The sequence below is a fragment of the Chiloscyllium plagiosum genome, unplaced genomic scaffold, assembly GCF_037043375.1.
Source record: "Chiloscyllium plagiosum isolate Xiang-an unplaced genomic scaffold, Cpla_swu_hap1 HiC_scaffold_17, whole genome shotgun sequence".
NCBI classification, from domain to species: Eukaryota; Metazoa; Chordata; class Chondrichthyes; order Orectolobiformes; family Hemiscylliidae; genus Chiloscyllium; species Chiloscyllium plagiosum.
This window is the reverse complement of record NW_028270155.1, coordinates 20,105,512-20,126,971: the sequence shown is the minus strand read 5'-3', so window position 1 is coordinate 20,126,971 and position 21,460 is coordinate 20,105,512. Positions and strand designations below refer to the sequence as shown.

The 21,460-nt window shown below is 42.3% G+C and overlaps 1 protein-coding gene across 6 annotated transcripts in view; it reads left to right on the top strand.

The window, feature by feature from the left end:
- Positions 1-752: 752 nt before the first annotated feature.
- The window catches only part of mthfsd (methenyltetrahydrofolate synthetase domain containing), a 67,258-nt gene continuing 46,550 nt past the window's right edge, over positions 753-21,460 (top strand). Inside the window, exons 1-3 of one of the 6 annotated variants that reach the window (XM_087995732.1) lie at positions 753-1,274; positions 6,288-6,391; positions 16,529-16,642. In XM_087995732.1, the coding sequence (XP_087851858.1) occupies positions 6,329-6,391; positions 16,529-16,642 (177 nt within the window). In that variant the 5' untranslated portion in view covers positions 753-1,274; positions 6,288-6,328. Of the gene's footprint in view, positions 1,379-6,287; positions 6,392-16,528; positions 16,643-16,672; positions 16,787-21,460 lie in introns of all 6 variants that reach the window. The other 5 variants (XM_043706620.2, XM_087995731.1, XM_043706619.2 and 2 more) reach the window with 5 other exon arrangements.

The following is a 21,460-nucleotide window of genomic DNA, read 5'->3' as shown; positions in this document are numbered from 1 at the left end:
GGGAGTCCAAAACTAGAGGGCATAGGTTTAGGGTGAGAGGGGAAAGATACAAAAGGACCTAAGGGACAAGGTTTTCACACAGACGGCGGTACGTGTATGGAGTGAATTGCCAGAGGAAGTGGTGGAGGCTGGTACAATTGCAACATTTAACAGGCATCAGGATGGGTATATGAATAGGAAGGGTTTAGAGGGATATGGGCCAAGTGCTGGTAAATGGAGCTAGATTAGTTTCGGATATCTGGTCATCATGGATGAGTTGGACCAAAGGGTCAGTTTCCGTGCTGTACGTCTCTATGACCCTAAAGAAGAGTTTACATAGAATTAAGTCTGTGGATCGAGGTCTCACTTGTCTATGCCTTCTTCTCCAAAGACACCCTCTCTCAGTATCACCACCTTCTACAGGGGTATCCATGCAACTACTCGAGCACCCCTAAACAGCATCCTCCTTCACCATCGCCACCTGCTGCTGGAGGACCCCATCAAAGCACCCCCAGTCAGCAGTCTCCCCCACCATCGACTGCTGGAGGTCCCCACACAATAGTTCTGGCATCGCTACCTTTACCATCGCCACCTGCTGATGGTGGCTTTAATACATTAAATTGACTGACAACACAAGTGCTGCATGCCAGGAGATTCCATTGATTTGTGGCAGATTTAAATTGGCATGGGGGAACGGGTCCGCATATAGCGCGAGAAGGATCAGTGAGCATTTGTGGGCAGCATTCTTTGAGCTCAACCGTGAATGCTTTGTCATCGCCTGTTAAATCCAGCCTGTGTTACAAACTTCCAAAAACACAGAAAGCTGAGTTGGCAAACTAAATGTCCCGATCTGCCCACATTCTCTCGGTTGCCAGCATTGCTGGGGTGGCCAAAGACTTTTTTTTTCATTACTATTTGTAAACAGCTCTTGCTAGTTTGCCATGGATTGTCGTCTCACTGGTTCGTGAAGCATAAAAGGCACATGTGAGGCGACCTGCAGTTGTTTGCAGATGTCAGCAGCTTTGCAAAGCCCAGAAGCAGTCGAGGGAATTTGCGTGCGAGTGTGGATCCAGCACTCTGAAAGCGATTCGCAGTTTCGGCTCCCCTTGCCTTGCAATGAAAGTGCGGAAACTGCTGCTACTTTTGCTTGCAGTTTGGAAAGTCGGTGCGGAAACACGTGTCGGTCGCGGAGGAGGGCAGAGTGGAACTCACAATTGCTACACTTACCCGTGACGTCGCCAATTGTGACGCTCATCGGATACTTTGTACATTCGCCTTCTTCAGTCGGAAACAATGTCAGTTTAAAGGCACAGGCACCGCATTACTTCTGTTGGCAAATGGTTAATCTGAACTAGTTCAGGGAATAAAAACATGGAGCCTGCAATCAAATTGAAGCCTGGTAGGGTTTGGACTGCAATATTTTAAGTTAATGCTGACACGTGTTGCTCTTAAATAATATCCCTTTAAAATTTGTTGTGATATACTTAACTGATATAATCCCAAGCAGACCTCTGCAAATCCTGGCCTCCAAAACAGGAGTTTAATCTCACCACTGGTGTAGTTTGGTGCTGGGGGCATTTAATGAGGTGGGAGGGAGGGTGTGGGTTAGGGTAGGTCAAAAAGGTAAAAACAATGACTGCAGCTGCTGGAAACCAGATTCTGGATTAGTGGTGCTAGAAGGGCACAGCAGTTCAGGCAGGATGCTGCCTGAACTGCTGTGCTCTTCCAGCACCACTAATCCAGAAATTAGGGTAGGTCAGCCTATGGCTGCACGTCGTGAGTCTGCCTAGATGAGGCTCTTCCATGACCACTTCAGGAAATACAATTCCATTGTACAGCTATGAACGCAGTTCAGGGGGGAAGGGAAGGAGGGGAGTGGAGAGACGGGGAGGAGGGGAAAATGGAGGGGATGAAGGAGGTGGGGGAGGCGGTTTATCAGGATGTTGCCTCGCGTGAATGATTATAGTTGTTAGGAGAGGTTAGATAAACTCAGATTGTTTTCGCTCTAAGCAGGCTGAGGGGTGACCTGATGGAGGTATTCAACATAATGAGAGGCATAGATCAGGTGGATAGTCAGAGGCTTTTTCATCAGATGCCAAGGTCAACTACAACGGGACACAGGTTCAAGGTAACAGGGGGAAGCTCTAGGGGAGAAGCGTGGGGAAAATTTTTTACAAGTGAATGGTGGATATCTGGAATGTTCTACCAGTGGAGGTGATAGAAGCAGGCACGTTAGCAATGTTTAAGGTGATTCCAGATAGACATGCAAACAGAAGACAAACAGAGAGATAGAATCTGCACATGCGCAAGAAGTAATGGGTCGAAATAAGGATTAGAATTGCCGCTGGCCTGGTGAGGCGAAGAACCTGTTCCTGTGCTATATTGTATTGATCAGTTAAGCATCATAAATTGCATCAATGTCATGACACCAAAGTTATGTGCAGAGTCAAGAAAGATTAAACCGTGGACCTGGGAGGATTAAGGGAAAAATTGATGAAGGTTTTAAAAATTATGATGGCTTTTTGATGACGTAAATGAGGAAAACCTATTTCTAGAGGCAGCAGGGTCAGTGACATTAGGACAGGGATTGAAGCAATTAGCAAAAGAACCAGAGGAGAAGTAATAATGTTTTTACTGTTCTGAACTGTTGTGACCAGGAAATCGACTGGCTATAAGGATGGTGTAAGCATTTCAATAATAACGGTCATTGAACTAGCCTCCACCACTTTCTCTGGCAGCTCATTCCACACATGTACCACCCTCGGAGTGAAAATGTTGCCCATTAGGTCTCTTTTATATCTTTCCGCTCTCATCCAAAACCTATTCCCGCCTCAGGCGACTGATTCCCGCCTCAGGCGACTGACTGTGTGGAGTTTGCACGTTCTCCCCGTGTCTGCGTGGGTTTCCTCCAGGTGCTCCGGTTTCCTCCCACAGTCCAAAGATGTGCAGGGCCAGTTGAATTGGCTATACTAAATTGCCCGTAGTGTTAGGTAAGGGGTAAATGTAGGGGTATGGGTGGGTTTTGCTTCGGCGGGTCGGTGTGGACTTGTTGGGCCGAAGGGCCTGTTTCCACACTGTAAGTAATCTAATCTAATCTAATCTAATCTAATCTAATCTATGCCCTCTAGTTCTGGACTTCCCCAGCTCAGGGAAAAGACCATGTCTATTTATCCTATCTATACCCCTCATGATTTTATAAACCTCTATAAAGTCACCCCTCAGCCTCTGACCCTCCAGGAAAAATAGCCCCAGCCTATTCAACCTTTCCATATAGCTCAAATCCTCCAACCCTGGCAACATCCTTGTATATTTTTTCCGAACCCTTTCAAGTTTCACAACATCCTTCTGATAGGAAGGAGATTAGAATTCATGCAATATTCCAAAAGTGGCCGAACCAATGTCCTGTACAGCTGCAACATGACCTCCCAACTCCTATACTCAATATTCTGACCAATAAAGGAAAGCATACCAAACGCCTTCTTCACTATCCTATCTACCTGTGACTCCACTTTCAAGGAGTTGTGAACCTGCACTCCATGGTCTCTTTGTTCAGCAACACTGCTTAGGACCTTACCATTAAGTGTATAAGTCCTGCTAAGACTTGCTTTTCCAAAATGCAGCACCTCACATTTATCTAAATTAAACTCCATCTGCCACTCCTTGGCCCATGGCCCATCTGATCAAGATCCCATTGCATGTGATCCTTCAGTCATCTCTCTAATGAGAGTGCAGCCTTATGATCTCTGGGACAATGGCAAGTTTACATTTTTATAACTTTGAGTCTCACTCCTCTTCTTTCTCACAAAGTTGCAGCATCAAATTGCCTTTAATAGAGATCAAAATTACAAATAAAATGACATATTTTAATATTTTCAGTTAGAAAGGTTTTCTTCCTGTTGTAAAGTTCCTGATGTCAAAGTACTTGTTTCTGCCGAAGGTGTTGGGTGAAGCAACTCCTGCCGTGTGGCCCTGGGTAACTGGTAAAGAGTATTTATTGAGGTGCAATAATGAGTTCCCCCTGCAAGTCATAGATTCTCACTCCGCATCTCTGCCAGGAAGCCTTGTAAAGATGGTGGATTCAGCTGGTGGGAGAAATACAATCTGAGAAGGTGTATTAGCACACTAACTTGTTGTCTTCGTAGAAATGCTTTGCTGGCTGTCTGATTTTACAAAGTGAGATGAAAATTTGCAGACATCAGCCTTAACAAATTTTACTCAGCAGCACAATATTGGAAATCCATGCCAGTAATAAAGGAAAGCTAATATCAAGTAGAATATTAGTCAGAGTCTTTAAGAGCACTGCACATTTGGGAATTTTTTTAAATAATTAGAAAAGAATAAGTTAATATACTTATCAATGGATCATGTTTTAGAATTGGTTTTTGTTTTGTTAAGATTGTCATACTTTTATGAGTGTCCAAATCATGTGGAATTTTTAAAGTTACCCAATTCATTTGTTCTGTCATTCTTCTCTCATACACGAAAGCTCCATTGAGCAATATTTTATAATGTTTATGCAATAAAAGTATTGAATGTTGATGATTATTTAAAGCATTGGCTCAACAGAACATTATTCAAATTGAGGGTTTGTTGCAGCATGTTGCAGCTGGCATTCATATTTCATACTTTTTACCTACTCAAAATCTATTTGACAAAATGCCGCAATAAATCTTGCTTAAACAAATTTGAACAGAACTGAAAGAGAGCAGGAAATGACTGAATTGTGTTAATTAAAATATATAGACAATCCAAGAATTCTTCACTCGACATATAGGTAGGACAGAATTATTGTACTCAAGCTTGCAAATTAAACAAATGAAAAATCTGAACACTTCTATACAGTATTTGAAAGACGTGCAATAATTATGGAACAACATAATATAGTTAATTTATTTCTGATTTCAATAAAAACTAATCAAGAGTCATAGAGATATACAGCACGGAAACAGACCCTTCGGTCCAATGCCTCCATGCTGACCAGGTATCCCAACCCAATCTCGTCCCACCTGCCAGCACCTGGCCCATATCCCTCCAACCCTTCCTATTCATATACCCATCCAGATGCCTTTTAAATGTTGCAATTGTACTAGCCTCCACCACTTCCTCTGGCAACTCATTCCATACACATACCACCCTCTGCGTGAAAACGTTGCACCTTAGGTCTCTTTTATATCTTTCCCCTTTCACCCTAAACCTATGCCCTCTCATTCTGGGCTTCCCTACCCCAGGGAAAAGACTTTGTCTATTTATCCTATCCATGCCCCTCATGATTTTGTAAACCTGTATAAGGTCACCCCCTCTTCCTCTGACGCTCCAGAGAAAATAGCCCCAGCCTATTCAATCTCTCCCTGTAGCTCAAATCCTCCAACCCTGGCAACATCCTTGTAAATCTTTTCTGAACTCTTTCAAGTTTCACAACATCCTTCCGATAGGAAGGAGACCAGAATTGCTATTCTGCTTTCAAATTTCTTGCTTGCACATAATAATTAAAAAGTGTGCGTTAGACATGTTGACTGATGATGCTATGTTGATCTGATATTACCTGGTGTGTTCCTTATGTTTGTCAATGCAAGTAATAAAATATCAAGCTTTCTGCTGCTCATACCTCAGCAGAGCACAGCCTGGTCATAATGAATATAATGGACTTGCATTCAGTCATGGGATTTAGATCGAAATATTGTGCGTGAGAATGAAGCTCTGAGAAATTGTTCTGGATTGTGAACATCCAAAAAAGTTCTGGAATTAATTTGCAGCCTTTGACTCCCTTCACGAGACTTTTAGGTTCACATAAAATGTGATGGAATAGAAAAATGGTTTAAACTTGGAAGCAGACTGGGTGAAATGATGCTGGGGAAGACTTCAGTGAGCGCAAAGTTATATAAATAAATGATTATCATCTGCAGAGTAGAAATCTGTGGTCGTAACTTAAAAAAAAAGGTGTTTTATTTTGATTTTAATTGAATTTATACATTGAAAGATTGTGATAAGCAGAAAATACTTTAGAAAGCCATCCTGGTCAATACCTAATTTCCTTTTTAATCATTGAATGAAAAATGAATTTTTCAAAAATAAGTGAAAATAATCAAAATTCCATCTCCTAATGTATAGCAGATTATGAAGCAGTTTAAATTATATTATCTACTTACAGCATGTATTTACATTCTGCCTCCTCCTTGAGTAACGCAATGCAAATTCTTCATGTCACAACTGTGGACCACCTTGTCCCTAACGGTGACAAAGATAAGGCAGTTATATTATATCTGAAATGATGTATTAGACCTGAGAACCTTCTAATTTATTTTTCCTAGGTGTCTCCAAGTGGGACATTCGCCAGAAAGTTTGGGATTATATGGAAGAAAACAATTTGGCAAACTTCCCAAGACCAGTTCACCACAGAATTCCTAATTTCAAGGTAAAACCACTTTGAAGTCTTGCGAGCTTTACATTTAAAAAGCCTTATTTGCCTCTTAAGTTTCAAGTTCTCATGTCAGATTCATTCAAGGCAAATCATTACAAAACCTTGTTTGTTGTTGTAGCTAATTTTAGAAGACTGAACTCATATCTCTCAGTGACTATTCTGTGAAAAAATGTGCAATTAGTAGATTAAAGTAAAAATTTTGAGAAGTCTCAAAATCGATATTGTTAATCCATTGAGTTGCATTCTTGGATTGATACAAGGAAATCTTTTGCAATTGAAAGAACTGTTGGTATAAATATTTTTAGTTGACTTTTATAATCTAAACAATGGCTTATTTACGACTGTGACCAATTGAAGCTATCCAACTCTGACCTATGCTTTATTTTTAACACTGTGCTCTCCATTCTACTGTTCTGTATAATAGTTATTTACAAAATCATTATAATGCTGTTTGGTTTAATTTTGATGTCAGGTCTTCTTAATGGCTTAGTGCCAGATGCTTGAAGGAATAAAATTGATAAGGAGTTGTTGAATAGGCCATCTACTTAAAGTTGATTTCTTAAAAAAAGGATTAGATGACATGCGTCAAGGATACTGAAGGAAGTGAGTGAAATTACAGGGATCTTCAAGAATGCTCACCATTGTCTTCTCAATGACCATTAGAGAGAGCAATTATTGCAGAGCTAGCTAATGATTCCCACAGCCAATGAATGAACAAACAAGAAGCAGGGGCCCACAAGAGCTCTCCCCCAGGGCCAGCCTGCCACACTATTGTTAAATGCCGAACTGGCACTTAAGTATCTTGCGCCTTCCCTAAAAGAGGTGACGCTGGCTTCTCACATTCTCCAGCCCACAGTAAGATCACAGTCACCTGCATTGAATATTGAACAATAATTTGAGAAAAAGTAAGTAGTCACTTGGCAAATTATGGGTCATTAAGCAATGCCAGCACAGAGTTAAGTAATAATCATGTTTAATTGACTGTTTGAGACATTGATGAGGGTATTAAGAGGCTTAATGAGATAATGCTTATAACATGATGTGATGACTTCCGAAAGACATTAATAATGTGTCACAAAACAGATTTGTGAGCTAAGTCAATGTTTGTGGAATACAATACAGAGTAGCAATATGGACACAAAATCAACAGGAAAACTTGCAATGTTGTTTTTCATAATGGAGGAAGGTTTGTGGTGGAGTTTCCCAGATGTCAGTGTTAGGACTACTGTCCTTCCTTATATACATTCATGACCTAGGCCAGGGCACAGTTTCAAAACGTGTGCATGATATGAAATTTGATAGTGTAAACCATGAGGAGTGTTGTGTAGAACTTCAGGTAAATCATAAACTGGTGGAATGGGTGAGCAAGTGGTGTAAAGTCATATAGCACAGAAATAGACCCTTTGGTCCACCTCCATGCCAGCCAAGTTTCCCAAAACTAAACTTGGTCACCTTTGCCTGCGTTTGGTAGATATCCCTCTAAACCTTTCCTATTCATGTACCTGTCCAAATGTTTTTTAAAAGTTGTAACTGTACCTTCATTTCCCATTTCAGCTTGCAGCTCATTCAACATACGAACCACGGTCTGTGTGAAAACATTGCCCCTCAGCTCCTTTTTAAATCTTTCTCCTCCAACCTTAAAAATATGACCCCTAGTTTTGAACTCCACTTTATGGGAAAGTCCCTTGCTGTTCACATTATCTATGCCCCTCATGATTTTATAAACCTCTGTAATGTCACTCCTCAACCTCCTACATCCCAGGGAAAGAGGTCCCAGCCTAAATAGCCTCTCCGTATATCTCAAACACTCCATTCCTGGCAACATCCTTGTAAATCTTTTCTGAACCCTCTCCAATTAATAGTATCCTTTCTGTAGCAGAGCGACCTGTCCATCTTCCTTCATAGCTATGTGTTCCACCCACCCTGCCGACCTATCACAATTATCCCCCACCGGCATCCACCTATTGCTTTCCCACCTACATTCCCCCAGCCCCACCCCCACTCCCCTATTTATATCTCATCTCCCTTCCCCCTCCACCTTCCTCATGAAGGGCTTATGTCCAAAACATTGAATCTCCTGTTCTTCAGATGCTGGCTGACCCAATGTGTTTTCCCTGTGCCATCCTTTTTGACCAGAACAGCACTCCAAAGGTAGCCTCACCAATGTCCTCAACATGATGCCCCAACTCTTATACTCCACGGGCTGAACAATGAAGTCAAGTGTGCTTAACCATCCCGTTTTGATGCAGAGTTTAAAGAACTATGTACCCTTCCCCCCATGTCTCTCTGTTCAACAATGTTACTCAGCACCCTACCATTAACTGTATAAGTCCTGCCCTTGTTCATTTTACCAAAATGCAATACCTTGTATTTATCTAAATTAATCCAAACCAGCCAGGTGAGTGAAATTTCAGTGGGGGAACATTTTGGGAGGAGTGACCATAATACCATGAGTTTTACGATACTCCTGGATAGGGATTACAGCAGTTATCAGGTGAATGTGTTAAGTTACGGGAAGGTGCAGTACAACAGTGTTAGGCAGGAACTGGAGGATGTTGATTTGGAGGTGGCTGGTTGAGGGTAAATCCACATAGGACATTTGGGAGTATTTCAAATGGCAGTTGATAAGTGTTCAGGAGTGGCATGTTCCTGTGAGAACGGAGGATAGGTATGGCCCATTACGTGAACTTTGGGTGACCAGGAATGATATAACCTTGGTCAAAACGAACTAGGAGGATGGGAACTGACAAAGCCCTTGAAGAGTTTAAGCAAAGTAGGAACGAACTTAAACAAGGAATTAGAAGAGCTGAAAGGGGTCATGAAAAGTCATTCACAAACAGGATTAAGGAGAATTCCAAGGCTTTTTATACATCTATAAAAAGCAAGAGGGTAGCCAGGGAAAGGGCTGGCCCACTTGAGGACAAAGAAATCTATGTATGGAGCCAGAAGAGGTAGGTGAATACTTAGAGGTCCTAAGTGAATACTTTGTGTCAGTATTCACCAAAACAGAAAGAATTGGTGGAGGATGAGCTCAGGGCAGGAGTGTCAATTTCTAAGCCAAGTTGCTATAAAAAAGGAAGAGGTGTTGTCCATCATAAAAAGTTTAAGATAGATAAGTCCCTGGGTCCTGATGGGATCTATTCCAGAATATTGAGAGAGGCAAGACAACAAATTGCTGGAGCGTGGACAGCCATCTTTGTATCCTCTTTAGCCACAGGTGAGGTCCGAGAGGACTGGAGAATTGTTAACGTTCCATTGTTTAAGAAGGGTAACAAGGATAATCCTGGCAATTGCAGACTTGTGAGCCTCACATCAGTGGTAGGGAAATTATTAGAAAAGATTCTCAGGGACAAGACCTATATATATTTAGAAACAAATGGACTTATTAGTGATAGACAGCATGGTTTTGTGTGGGGCAAGATCCTGTCTCACCTGATTGAGTTTTTTGAGGAGGTTGATGAGGGAAAAGTAGTTGATGCTGTCTATATGGATTTCAGTAAAGCCTTTGACAAGGTCCCTCATGAGAGGCTGGTACAAAAGGTGAAGTCCATTGGTATCAGGGGTGAGTTGGCAAGTTGGATACAGAAATGGCTTAGTCATAGGAGACAGAGGGTAGCGGTGGAAGGATGCTTTTCAGAATGGAGGGTTGTGGGTAATGGTGTTCCACAGAGATCAGTGCTGGGACATCTACTCTTCATGTCTAGATTAGAGTGGTGCTGGAAAAGCACAGCAGTTCAGGCAGCATCCGAGGAGCAGTAAAATCGACGAATACAGGCTGTATTCCTGATGAAGGACTTTTGCCTGAAACATCGATTTTACTGCTCCTCGGATGCTGCCTGAATTGCTGTGCTTTTCCAGCACCACTCTAATCTAGATTCTGGGGGGTTTCCAGCATCTGCAGTCATTGTTTTTACCTATCTACTCTTCGTGGTCTATATAAATGGTTTGGAGGAAAATGTAGCTGGTCTAATTCGAAAGTATGCAGATGATACAAAGATTGGTAAGAGTTGTGGATATTGAGGATGATGCCAAGAGGATACAGAATGTTGTAGACCAGTGGAGGCATGGATGGAAAAATAGCAGATGAGTTTAATCCAGATAAATGTGAAGTGATGCATTTTGGAAGGTCAAATACTAATGGAAATTATACAGTGAATGGCACAACCCTTAGGATTATCGATATGCAGAGAGATGTGTGTGTGCAGGTCCACAGGTCACCAAAGGTAACAACACACATAGATATTAGTTAGTAAAAAGGGCCTGTGGCATACTTGCCTTCATTGGAAGGGGTATTGAGTATAACGATAGACAAGTTAATCTGCAGCTCTACAGAACTTTATTTAGGCCACACTTGGTATATTGCGTACTGTTTTGGTCAACATACTACAAGAAGGATGTGGATGCTTGGAGAGGGTACAGAAAAGGTTTACCAGGATGTTGCTTGGTATGGGGGATTTCAGCGATGAAGAAAGGTTGGATAGACTAGATTTGTTTTCAGCAGAATGCAGGAGGTTGAGGGATGACCTGATAGAAGTTTAGAAAATTCAGATTGGCATTGATAGAGTGGAAAGTATGAGGCCTTTCCCAGGGCAGAGGGGTGAATTATTACGGGACACAGGTTCAGAGTGGGGGGGGGGTTGGACTTTAAATAGATGTGCGAAGCAAGTTTTTCACACAAATAGTGGTGGGTGCTTAGAACACGCTGCCAGAGGAAGTGGTAGAAGCATTCATAATAGCAGCTTTCAAACAACAACTGGACAATCCTGGAAGTGAAGACAGTTTTAGTATGGAAGGGCAAAATGTGTTAGCACAGTCTTGGAGTGCAGAAGGGCCTGTTCCTATGCTGTATTGTTCTTTGTTTTAAATTTCATCTGCCGCCCCTCAGCCTAATGATCAAGATTGCTTTGCAATCTTAGATTTTGGTGTCATCTGCAAACTTACTAACTATGCCTCCTAAATTTTCATCCAAATTGTTTACATAAATGACAAATGACCGTGGACCCAGTGCCGACCACTGTGGAACATGGCTAGTCATGGGCCTCCAGTCTGAGAAACAAACCCTCACCACCACCCTCCGTCAAGCCAATTTGGTAGAAGAAATGTAAAGTGGAGATATCTGAAGTGATTCACTTTGGTCTGTTGTTGTGTCACCATAGTCTTACCAGACCATAGGGGCTGCTCTCTCATGAGAAAGAGAGAAGCGACTGGTGGTGATTTAACAGACCTCAAGCGAGCAAAGAGTTTGAGAAGGAGAGTCCTTCATGTTAACCACAAACCGGCGATGGGAATTAGATTACATTACATTACAGTGTGGAAACAGGCCCTTCGGCCCAACAAGTCCACACCGACCCGCCGAATTGAACCAACGCTGTTGGCATCACACTGCTCTGCAAGCCAACAATCCAGCCAACTGAGTTGGTCAGTAAGTCTATACAATTGCAATAAAATAAAGGGTACAATTCAAACAAGATGTTGGAGCAAATGGACTTTGGTGTACATGTGCATCAATCGTTGAAGGTAGCAGGACAAGTTGAGAGAGCAGTCAGCGAAGCATTCAGCATCCTAGACTTCATCAATAGGGAACTATGTTAAACCTGTATAAAACACTGGACTAGTCTCATCCAAAGTACTGCATCCAGCTATGGGCACCTAATTTTAGGAATGATATGTAGACATTGGAGAGGGTGCAGTAAAACATGCATGATGATGGTTCCAAAGATGATAACTTCAATAGTGTCAAATCAAAGGCTTCTATGCAAAATAAGCACACGTGGAGTAGGAGACAACAGATTAGCATGAATAAAGTATCGGTTGGCTAATAGGAAGTGGGCATAAATTTCCTTTTGGGATGTGACCTATGTTGTACCTCAGGGATCACTGGTGAAATCCTGGTTATTTACAACTAATGTAAATGACTGATGAAGGGACTGAATATAATTTACTGATCACAACAAGTTAGGTAGGAAAGTAAGTTGTGAAGAGAACAAAAGGAGTCAGCAACTGGAGATGGGCAGTAAATGTTGGCCTTACCAGTGAAGCACACATCCCATGAGTGAATTTAAAAATGTGGGAAATAATGAACTTGGTCACTTTGATAGTCATGTTAGAAAAGCAGCATATTATTTCAATGGAGAGAGATTGCAGAATTCTGAGATTACAGAGGGACCTGGGGATCCTGTTACATGAATCACAAAGAGCTTAGTGTACAAGTAGAGCAAGGGATTAGGAAGAGAAATAAAATATTGGCAACATCACATCCGGGAGACTGTGTACCATTTTGATCTCCTTATTTAAGAATGGAAATGTGTTAGTAGCCATGTAGAGAAGGTTCACATCGCTGATACCTAGGATAAGGAAAGGAGAGACTGGTTGGGTCTGTGTCCTTGGGGATTTAGAAGTATGAGAGACAAGCATATTGATACAGATTCAATGTGGACTTGATAGGTGGCTTTAAGGGCTTCTCCCATGTGGGAGAGATTAGAGTAATGGGATACAGCTTAAAAATAAGGAGTGTCCCTCTTCTCTAGAGAGTGGTGGAGATGGGGGGTCATTGAATACTTTTCAGGTAGATTCCTTCTTGACCAACTAGAGTCAAAAGTTATTGAGGATAGATGGGAATGTGGATTTGAGAATGCAATCAGATTAGAAATGATTTTATTGAGCACGCTCGAAGGGCCAAATAGTCTACTGTTGCTGCTAATTTGTATGTTCTAGGTGAGATCGCAATAACTTCGTAAGGATAGAGTGGATCCCGTTGAAAATTTTGCAATTTTAAAAGCTGGTATCAGTGAAGACCGAAGTGACAGTGAAGTTATTAGATAATTATAAATGTTCAGCTGGTTCACTAATGTCTTTTAGGGAAGGTAACCTGCTGTCATTAGCCGGTCTGACCTATCTGTCACTTAAGTTATGCACTAATGTAGTTGACTCTTAGCTGCCCTCCAAAATGGCCAAGTAAGCCACTTGATGTTATCAAGCTGCTGCAAAGAATAACAAAGCTTCGGCAGTTCAAGAAGGTGGCCCAGCTCCTCCCTCACTAGGGAAGTATGAATGGGCAATAAATGCCATCCCTCCCAGTGACACCCACATGCTGAGAATTAATTTCAAAGAAAATTTGTTCATGCTGTAGCTGTCAGAGCCTGACAAGAAAGACATTGTAAAAGCTGAAGTAAGGGACCGAAGAAAATGCTGACACTTTTTCCTCACCAAAAGTTTAAAGAAAGTGCAGTCTGTATATATTACATGGCAGCAGTCTATCTTGTATGAAATGCTGGAAAGGAGATTCCATGATGTGAGCAAATTTATGTAAAGGCTTAAACATGAGTATTGAAGAAATTAAACTGTAGTCTATGTTTCCCTAAATTCAATAATCTTCATCAAAATTTTGTTTCTTCAGTCTCCTAAGTGGTTTTTGTTAATGTCGGTGAGACATTAGGACTAATGCAGCAAGCACCATTACAGACTCAGTGATGCGCAGATGAGGGAAGCGTGATTGTGAATCTACTCAGACAAAGTAGCCGTGTCTAACTCGACAGAAGTTAGCTTTGCATTATTTCCTCAAAAGAGGCCATGCCAAAGTTTACGCATGTGAATTTGAACTGCACCTCAATTGGTGGCAATAAACTCTTCAAGTAAGTGTGGGAAAAACTTAACTAGATGAGTCAATGTTTTCCACCCATCTTCTCAATATTAGCAGCCTACTTTAGAAAATTTTACAGCCATTGAAGAGCAATTGAAATTAAACAATAATTAGTGGATAATCACAATAGATACTTTTATTGTTGGGCTGCATTTACAGAACTTTAATCATGATTACAATATTACATAAGATTAGAACAGAATTGTAAGGAATTCACATTCACAGTATTAAGAACATTTTGCCATAAGTTCAACACAAACATAGCTGCTTGCATCATTGTTTTCATAACAGGGATTTAGGTTATCACTGAAGCTTGTTGTTCTTTACACAATCGGTTTGATACCAACCTGTGGGTGAAAGCAAAACAAGAAGTTAAGCTAACACCGCCTAACCAACCACAATCAAATCTGAGGGGCAGACATTTAAATATATCCCTCGCAGCTGGTTATAGAATGTGGGAGAGTGCTGACAGACCTGCTGATCCCCTTGGCCTTTGTAGTCTGTCTTATGCCCATACAGAGCCAGGCTCTGTACATGTTGGCAGCCTCTTATTCTAGCCACACTGTTACCTTTGTTTTCATTTAATCAATTTTGGACTTGCAAGGGTGTCAGTGCTTACGACTAGAAAGTTTGTTCCCAGTGTGGTCATTTAGCACTGGGTCAGGGTCATTTGTCCTGCACAAAACCAGCAAGAGAATGAGGGAGGGAGACTCTTGCACAAACTGACTGAGCAATCACTAAACTCCATCAACTGTTTCACTTTCTTATGTATTTGTGCATTCCAGCACGTAGTAACATGTAGTCTATGAGAAAATTTATATCAGTTTTGTTGTTTTTGTTATGAGTTATGCTTGCCCTCGTGATTTTAGTGTAACAAAAATGAAACCTTTGCTATCTTAGTTATCAAATACCAGCGTCAAAAACTCCCATACGTAACGCACCTCGGCCCAAAAAGCCAGATCTGCTTTGTCCGGACTATGTGCTTCACAGCTGATACTTGTGCAACACCAGTGTGGTGGTTTTTTGTTCCTCAAAACAGCTATTGATTTGTCCTTTTGATTGGAGACACTGCTTTGTGCTGAAGAGAACCATTTCCTTGTGCTTTCCATCAAGTCTAAATGGGGTCTATAATCTAAGTGGGTTCTTTCTGTGATGTCCTCCTTTCCAAAGGTTAGGCCACAGACATCCCGTTAACTTGGTCCATGGTAATGGGAAAAGTACAAGAGTAGTTTGCCATTGCCTTCTGCAGGATATTTAATCAGGAAAGTCACCCACTCTTCGTGCCTGCCATCAGGAATATTAGCAGGATTCATCAGCTGATAATCAACCAAAACAGAAAGTGCTGGAGAAACTCCGTAGGTCTGGCAGCATCTGTGGAGCGAGAAACAGAGTCAATGTTTTAAATCCAGTGACCCTTCGTCAGAACTGTTCACTGGACTCGAAATGTTTTCTGTCTCCACAGATGCTGCCAGATCTGCAGAGTTTCTCCAGCATTTTCTGTTTTTGTTTTAGATCTCCAGCATCTTCCGTTCGCTGTTTCATTTCTGATAGTTAATCAGTTTGGTCTCATTATAAATGCACCATACCTGGTCAACAAGAGCTGGATTGGATGACTTGTCCGGACTTGTCCTACCTGCCTATCTCCTTTTCCACCTATCCACTCCACCCTCTCCTCCCTGACCTATCACCTTCATCCCCTCCCCCACTCACCCATTGTACTCTATGCTACTTTCTCCCCACCCCCACCCTCCTCTAGCTTATCTCTCCACGCTCCAGGCTCACTGCCTTTATTCCTGATGAAGGGCTTTTGCCCGAAACATCGATTTCGAAGCTCCTTGGATGCTGCCTGAACTGCTGTGCTCTTCCAGCACCACTAATCCAGAATCTGGTTTCCAGCATCTGCAGTCATTATTTTTACCAAGAGCTGGATTGGGTCTTGAACCAGGGGTTCTGACCAAGGGGTAGAGATGCAACCTCTGCACTACAAGACCCTGTCCAGTGTGACCTTTACAGTCGACACAGTGGAGGCATTCCGCTCATCTGACTGGACTGGGGTAAACTGGTCTTGGCCATAATAGCACTAATTGCAACATCCAGTCATCTCTTTGTTTTTTTTGTATGAAGGGAACATGTTCTTTTTACATTTTTCTTCAGATCCCTCAATGCAGTTTTCAAGAGTGCACAAAATGCTTTCTCAACTACTTTTGTTCTAAAAGTATTACTGACTGCAAGTTAAAAAAAAAGAAGTGTGTGGGTGCTCCAGTTTTATTACTCTATTCTGAGTGTTCAAAATACCGCAGTGAAACCTAACCCCTTGTGTAATCTAGATTTTTTAGGATGTGCTTGGAAAGGAGATTTATGTGGGTAAAAAGGTTAATGCAATGCAAGGGAGGGCGAAGAGTTTAAAATGTGGGGGAAATAAAGATATAATAAACCGTGCATGTTTCCGGTGGTTGTTTTTAATTGTAATTCGTCACATCTTCTGGAAACAGGGAGCTGCCCAGGCTGCAAAAAATTTGCCAAATTTGCAAGAGTTCAAAAATGCAAGGATCATCAAAGTAAATCCCGACAAACCACAGGAAAATGTCCGTTTGCTCACACTGGAAGTAAGTCTTTGCTTCTTATTGTCATTGCAGGGTGCATATGATGCCTGTAATAGAATCAAAACCTTAGATAGTTTTATGAAGACCAGAGAGGTGAAGGTGGATCCTGACAAACCACTAGAAGGAGTCCGTTTAGCTACGCTCCAGGTAATAAGTCATTTGAAGCCAAGCACTTAAACACAGCAGTTTTAAATTAAACCTCCTGAATCAAGAAGCTTTGTTTAGTTCAGGCAGCCAGACAATTATTTATAAAGATTTTCATTCGTAATTGCTACCACGTGCATATTTTCACCGTGAATATCCATGGATGCTAAGCGGTTTCTATAAAATCATAATAGCAATAGTTGTGGATACCACTCTTCAATGCTATCTTCTTCTCGTACTGTTTCTGCAATGAGGTGAATTCTGAAAGACTTTCTTTTTTTTTAACCTATTTTTTCTAGGTTTAGAAATGGCTTTTAGTGGAACTGAAATGTCATTGCAAGTTGTTCTTTTGTCAAATAAATATAGTGTCATGAAAATGAAATGTGATGAACTGTGGATGAGTGATTTAAAAAGGGTTTATCATTATTGATGATAAAGTTATTTTGCAAATTTAAGAATTTTTCATTGTTAAGCATTTAGCAAACATGGAGATTGATGATCATTATTTTATTAAGAAAGAATAACATTTGAGGGTGCATTTCAATTTCTGGCCCAGAACGTATCTTCAAGTTGCTTTGATGGATTGACCATCTGTTTGTTTTGTATTGATTCACAAAGCCCTCCTGTTGACTGGAAATCTTTGCTGGGGCAGTTGCCCTCAGTGATTACCTGTCATTTGGGGGCAGATAGTCATTATTCCCTGTGATGGCTTCTTTTGATCCAGATCCTGAGCAACAATCAACATCCTTTCGAGGTATGATATTGAGCTGGTTCATGAGATTGCATTGTGTACTCAGTCCACAACAACAGTGACCAGCAAGTCATTGTCAGCTGAACCAAATATAATAGGTACAGAAGAGGGACCAGGAAAATCAGTGTGTCAAAGCCTAGCCATACGAAAAGGTCAACTGGTTGATCGTAAGCATACTTTAAGAATTCATAGCATTTTACGACTAGGGATGATTTATGGATGTGAGACAAATGCCTGGTCATTCCAGCTTCACTTCATAAAGACGTTCTGGAGAAATTGCACCGAGCCAGATTTTGGTCAGTGTTATAGTGGCTGGAGATGTCCAAGGATGTTGAAGACCCCACGGAGGACTGTGAAACCTGTGTTATTCATAGACTAAAGCAACATGTGTTAATATTTGCTGCATTCCCCCATGGGAGGTTAGAAGCTTAGTAGTAGCTACCAAGATAACCGATATTTCTCCTTTTTCTATTTAGTGCAAAATCCATGAAATCAGAGACCGCTTTCACAGGGAGAAGAAAGTGCAAAATGTTTCCAATATCATTTGCTCCATCCTGGGGGAATCCACTAGAGCAAAAGTTCAGTGTTAACCATCACCTTGATAGGTTTTGCAATACTGGCTTTGCCCTGCTCTGAAACTGTAGGATCACCTGTACGATGTGGTGTAGTCACATGAAATACAGCTCCCGAATGCATTTTTCCTGGTTTAGCTACAGTTGAAAGAAGTGCTGTCTGAAAACCCTGGTCGAGAAAGGCTTCCCACTTACAGCCTTCCTTCTCCTCCTGCTGTAAGTGACTTCTGTACTCTGTTTTTTCTCTCTCTGATATCTCTAACACAAAGGGGATCCCTGCACAAAGGGGATTGTGACAGTAGTTTCCATGACTGAGAGCAAGTAATGTATTTAGGGATCTTTCAGAAGTTCGGAACTCCTTCACATCATCCAGCACTACTGACAGCTAATATGATCAACTTTGCACAGATTTTTCAGGATTTTCAGAAATTGTGGAACAGCAACTAAGTAGTCACAAGCAACTCAGCTTCGGGTTGTGCGGCACAATTCCTTAAAATAGTGCTGACAGCAGGGGTCCTTCATGCATCTGGCACATGTTCAGCTCTGCACATTTAAAAGTGTCTCCTAACTAGAGGGGTGAGACAGATAATGACTGATGGGGCATCAACTTGGTGTTACAGGACAACTGACATCATGATCTGTACACACTTTATTTGGAACACCCACTCTGCCATTTTGAAAAAAAATGTTAGCTCTGTGCTGAAGTTCTTCCCTACCAGCTTCTCATAGTGCAGAAAGCACGATGGAGACAAATTTTGTGGCCACTACTTACTAAAAGTCATTTATTGTATATAACACTTTTGAGGTCTTTTTGTGATATGTTGTCAATTGCAAGTTTCCCTCTTCCTTTGAAATCCATCCAGCTGGCACATTACCAAGCGAATAACATTTTATTTTCATGTTCAGGCATTTTAATAAAATATCAGGTGAAACTTTTCCTCTCTAAAGTAATTAAAAGCTTAATTGATGTGAAAAGGTAGCAACTGGCTACTCTGTGCTTTCACAGTTGAAGAAGGACACATTGAAAGTCTTACAACTTGGGAGGTCATATACTGTAATTAATTGCAGTCAACAATTTGACTGCTGCCAGACTGGATACTTGGTTATTTGACCCTATAATAAAATGGGCTAAGGCAGGGGAAGTGTTTCAACGTGAACTTAAGGAGAACTCAAGCTAGCTGCTTTCAGCCCTGTTTTACTCCTCCACGTTGCTTGAGGAGTATTTTTACTTTGTCCTTGGGCACTCATCCAGGCTGTCCCAGTGCCAAGATCTCTCTGGAGTAAACGTATGGGTATAATGCAGGGGACCACTTCTTAGTCCACCAGTTGTAATAGGATAGCTGACCGTAGATTGTCTGATACATGTCACACATACAGTATGTTGTATAAATTTATAGGCTTGGAAGATTTTTCTGGGGAGGAGTTCCATTGGTATAAACTGAACATACTTAGTTAATCTTCCAAAGAATGTTGCGCTGTGCCTTTAATATATCAAAACTCATACCTTTAGATGTTTAGACAAATATGATGTCGAATATGTTTAATTATTAAATCTAAGAGGAGTAACGCATGTGAACCAAAGAAGTGGAAGCAGTTCAGATGCAAAATTTATTGTGCTCAACTATAATGGGGAGTTTGTTAATATGCAGTCCGTATCTTGCAGGTCACTTCAATAAATATGGTGTTGGTATTACAGAAATTAATTACAGCTTTGAAAGCTGCTAAGTAATTTTAAAGGTGAGTTACAAGTTGAGCAGCAAAATCTGTCCTCTTAACTATGGTATTGATAGGATATTGAATATTAATCTGGGAACACAACACACTCTGAATACAAAATGCTTTATTTTTGTGTATTGTGGATAGTAAAGTGCACAGAATGGTGATGATCTGGAAATAATTCTGTACTGAAATTACTAATCAGTGTTGTGACATCTCCACCACTTATATAGTAGACCACTGATATCGCCCCACCTACGTTCGGGACACCACCCATGCCCTCCACCTGCTCCATGATTTTCGCCCCACCTACGTTCGGGACACCACCCATGCCCTCCACCTGCTCCATGATTTTCGCCCCACCTACGTTTGGGACACCACCCATGCCCTCCACCTGCTCCATGATTTTTGCTTCCCCGGTCCCCAACGCCTTATTTTCACCATGGACAATTCAGTCCCTGTACACCTCCATCCCCCATCACGAAGGACTCAAAGCCCTCCGCTTCTTTCTTTCCCGCCGTACCGACCAGTACCCTTCCACTGACACCCTCCTTCGACTGACTGAACTGGTCCTCACCCTGAACAACTTCTCTTTCCAATTCTCCCACTTCCTCCAAACGAAAGGAGTAGCCATGGGCACCCGCATGGGCCCCAGCTATGCCTGCCTCTTCGTAGGATATGTGGAACAGTCCATCTTCCGCAACTACACTGGCCCCACCCCCCACCTTTTCCTCCGCTACATCGATGACTGTATCGGCGCCGCCTCGTGCTCCCACGAGGAGGTTGAACAGTTCATCCACTTCACCAACACCTTCCACCCCGACCTCAAATTCACCTGGACAGTCTCAGATTCCTCCCTCCCCTTCCTAAACCTTTCTATTTCTATCTCAGGCGACCAAATCAACACGGACATCTACTACAAACCGATCGACTCCCACAGCTACCTGGACGACACCTCCTCCCATCCTGCCCCCTGCAAAAACGCCATCCCATTCTCCCAATTCCTTCGACTCCCAGGAGGACCAGTTCCAAAACCGCACAACCCAGATGGCCTCCTTCTTCAAGGACCGCAATTTCTCCCCCCGACGTGGTCGACGATGCCCTCCACCGCATCTCTTCCACTTCCCGCTCCTCCGCCCTTGAGCCCCGCCCCTCCAACCGCCACCAGGACAGAACCCCACTGGTCCTCACCTACCACCCCACCAATCTCCATGTACAGCGCATCATCCGCCGTCATTTCCGCCACCTCCAAACGGACCCCACCACCAAGGATATATTTCCCTCCCCTCCCCTATCAGCATTCCGTAAAGACCACTCCCTCCGTGACTCCCTCGTCAGATCCACACCCCCCACCAACCCAACCTCCACTCCTGGCACCTTCCCCTGCAACCGCAGGAGGTGCAAGACTTGCGCCCACACCTCCCCCCTCACCTCCCTCCAAGGCCCCAAAGGAAACTTCCATATCCGCCACAGATTCACCTGCACCTCCACACACGTCATCTATTACATCCTCTGCACCCGATGTGGCCTCCTCTATATTGGGGAGACAGGCCGGCTACTTGCGGAGCGTTTCAGAGAACACCTCTGGGACACCCGGCCCAACCAACCCAACCACCCTGTGGCTCAACATTTCAACTC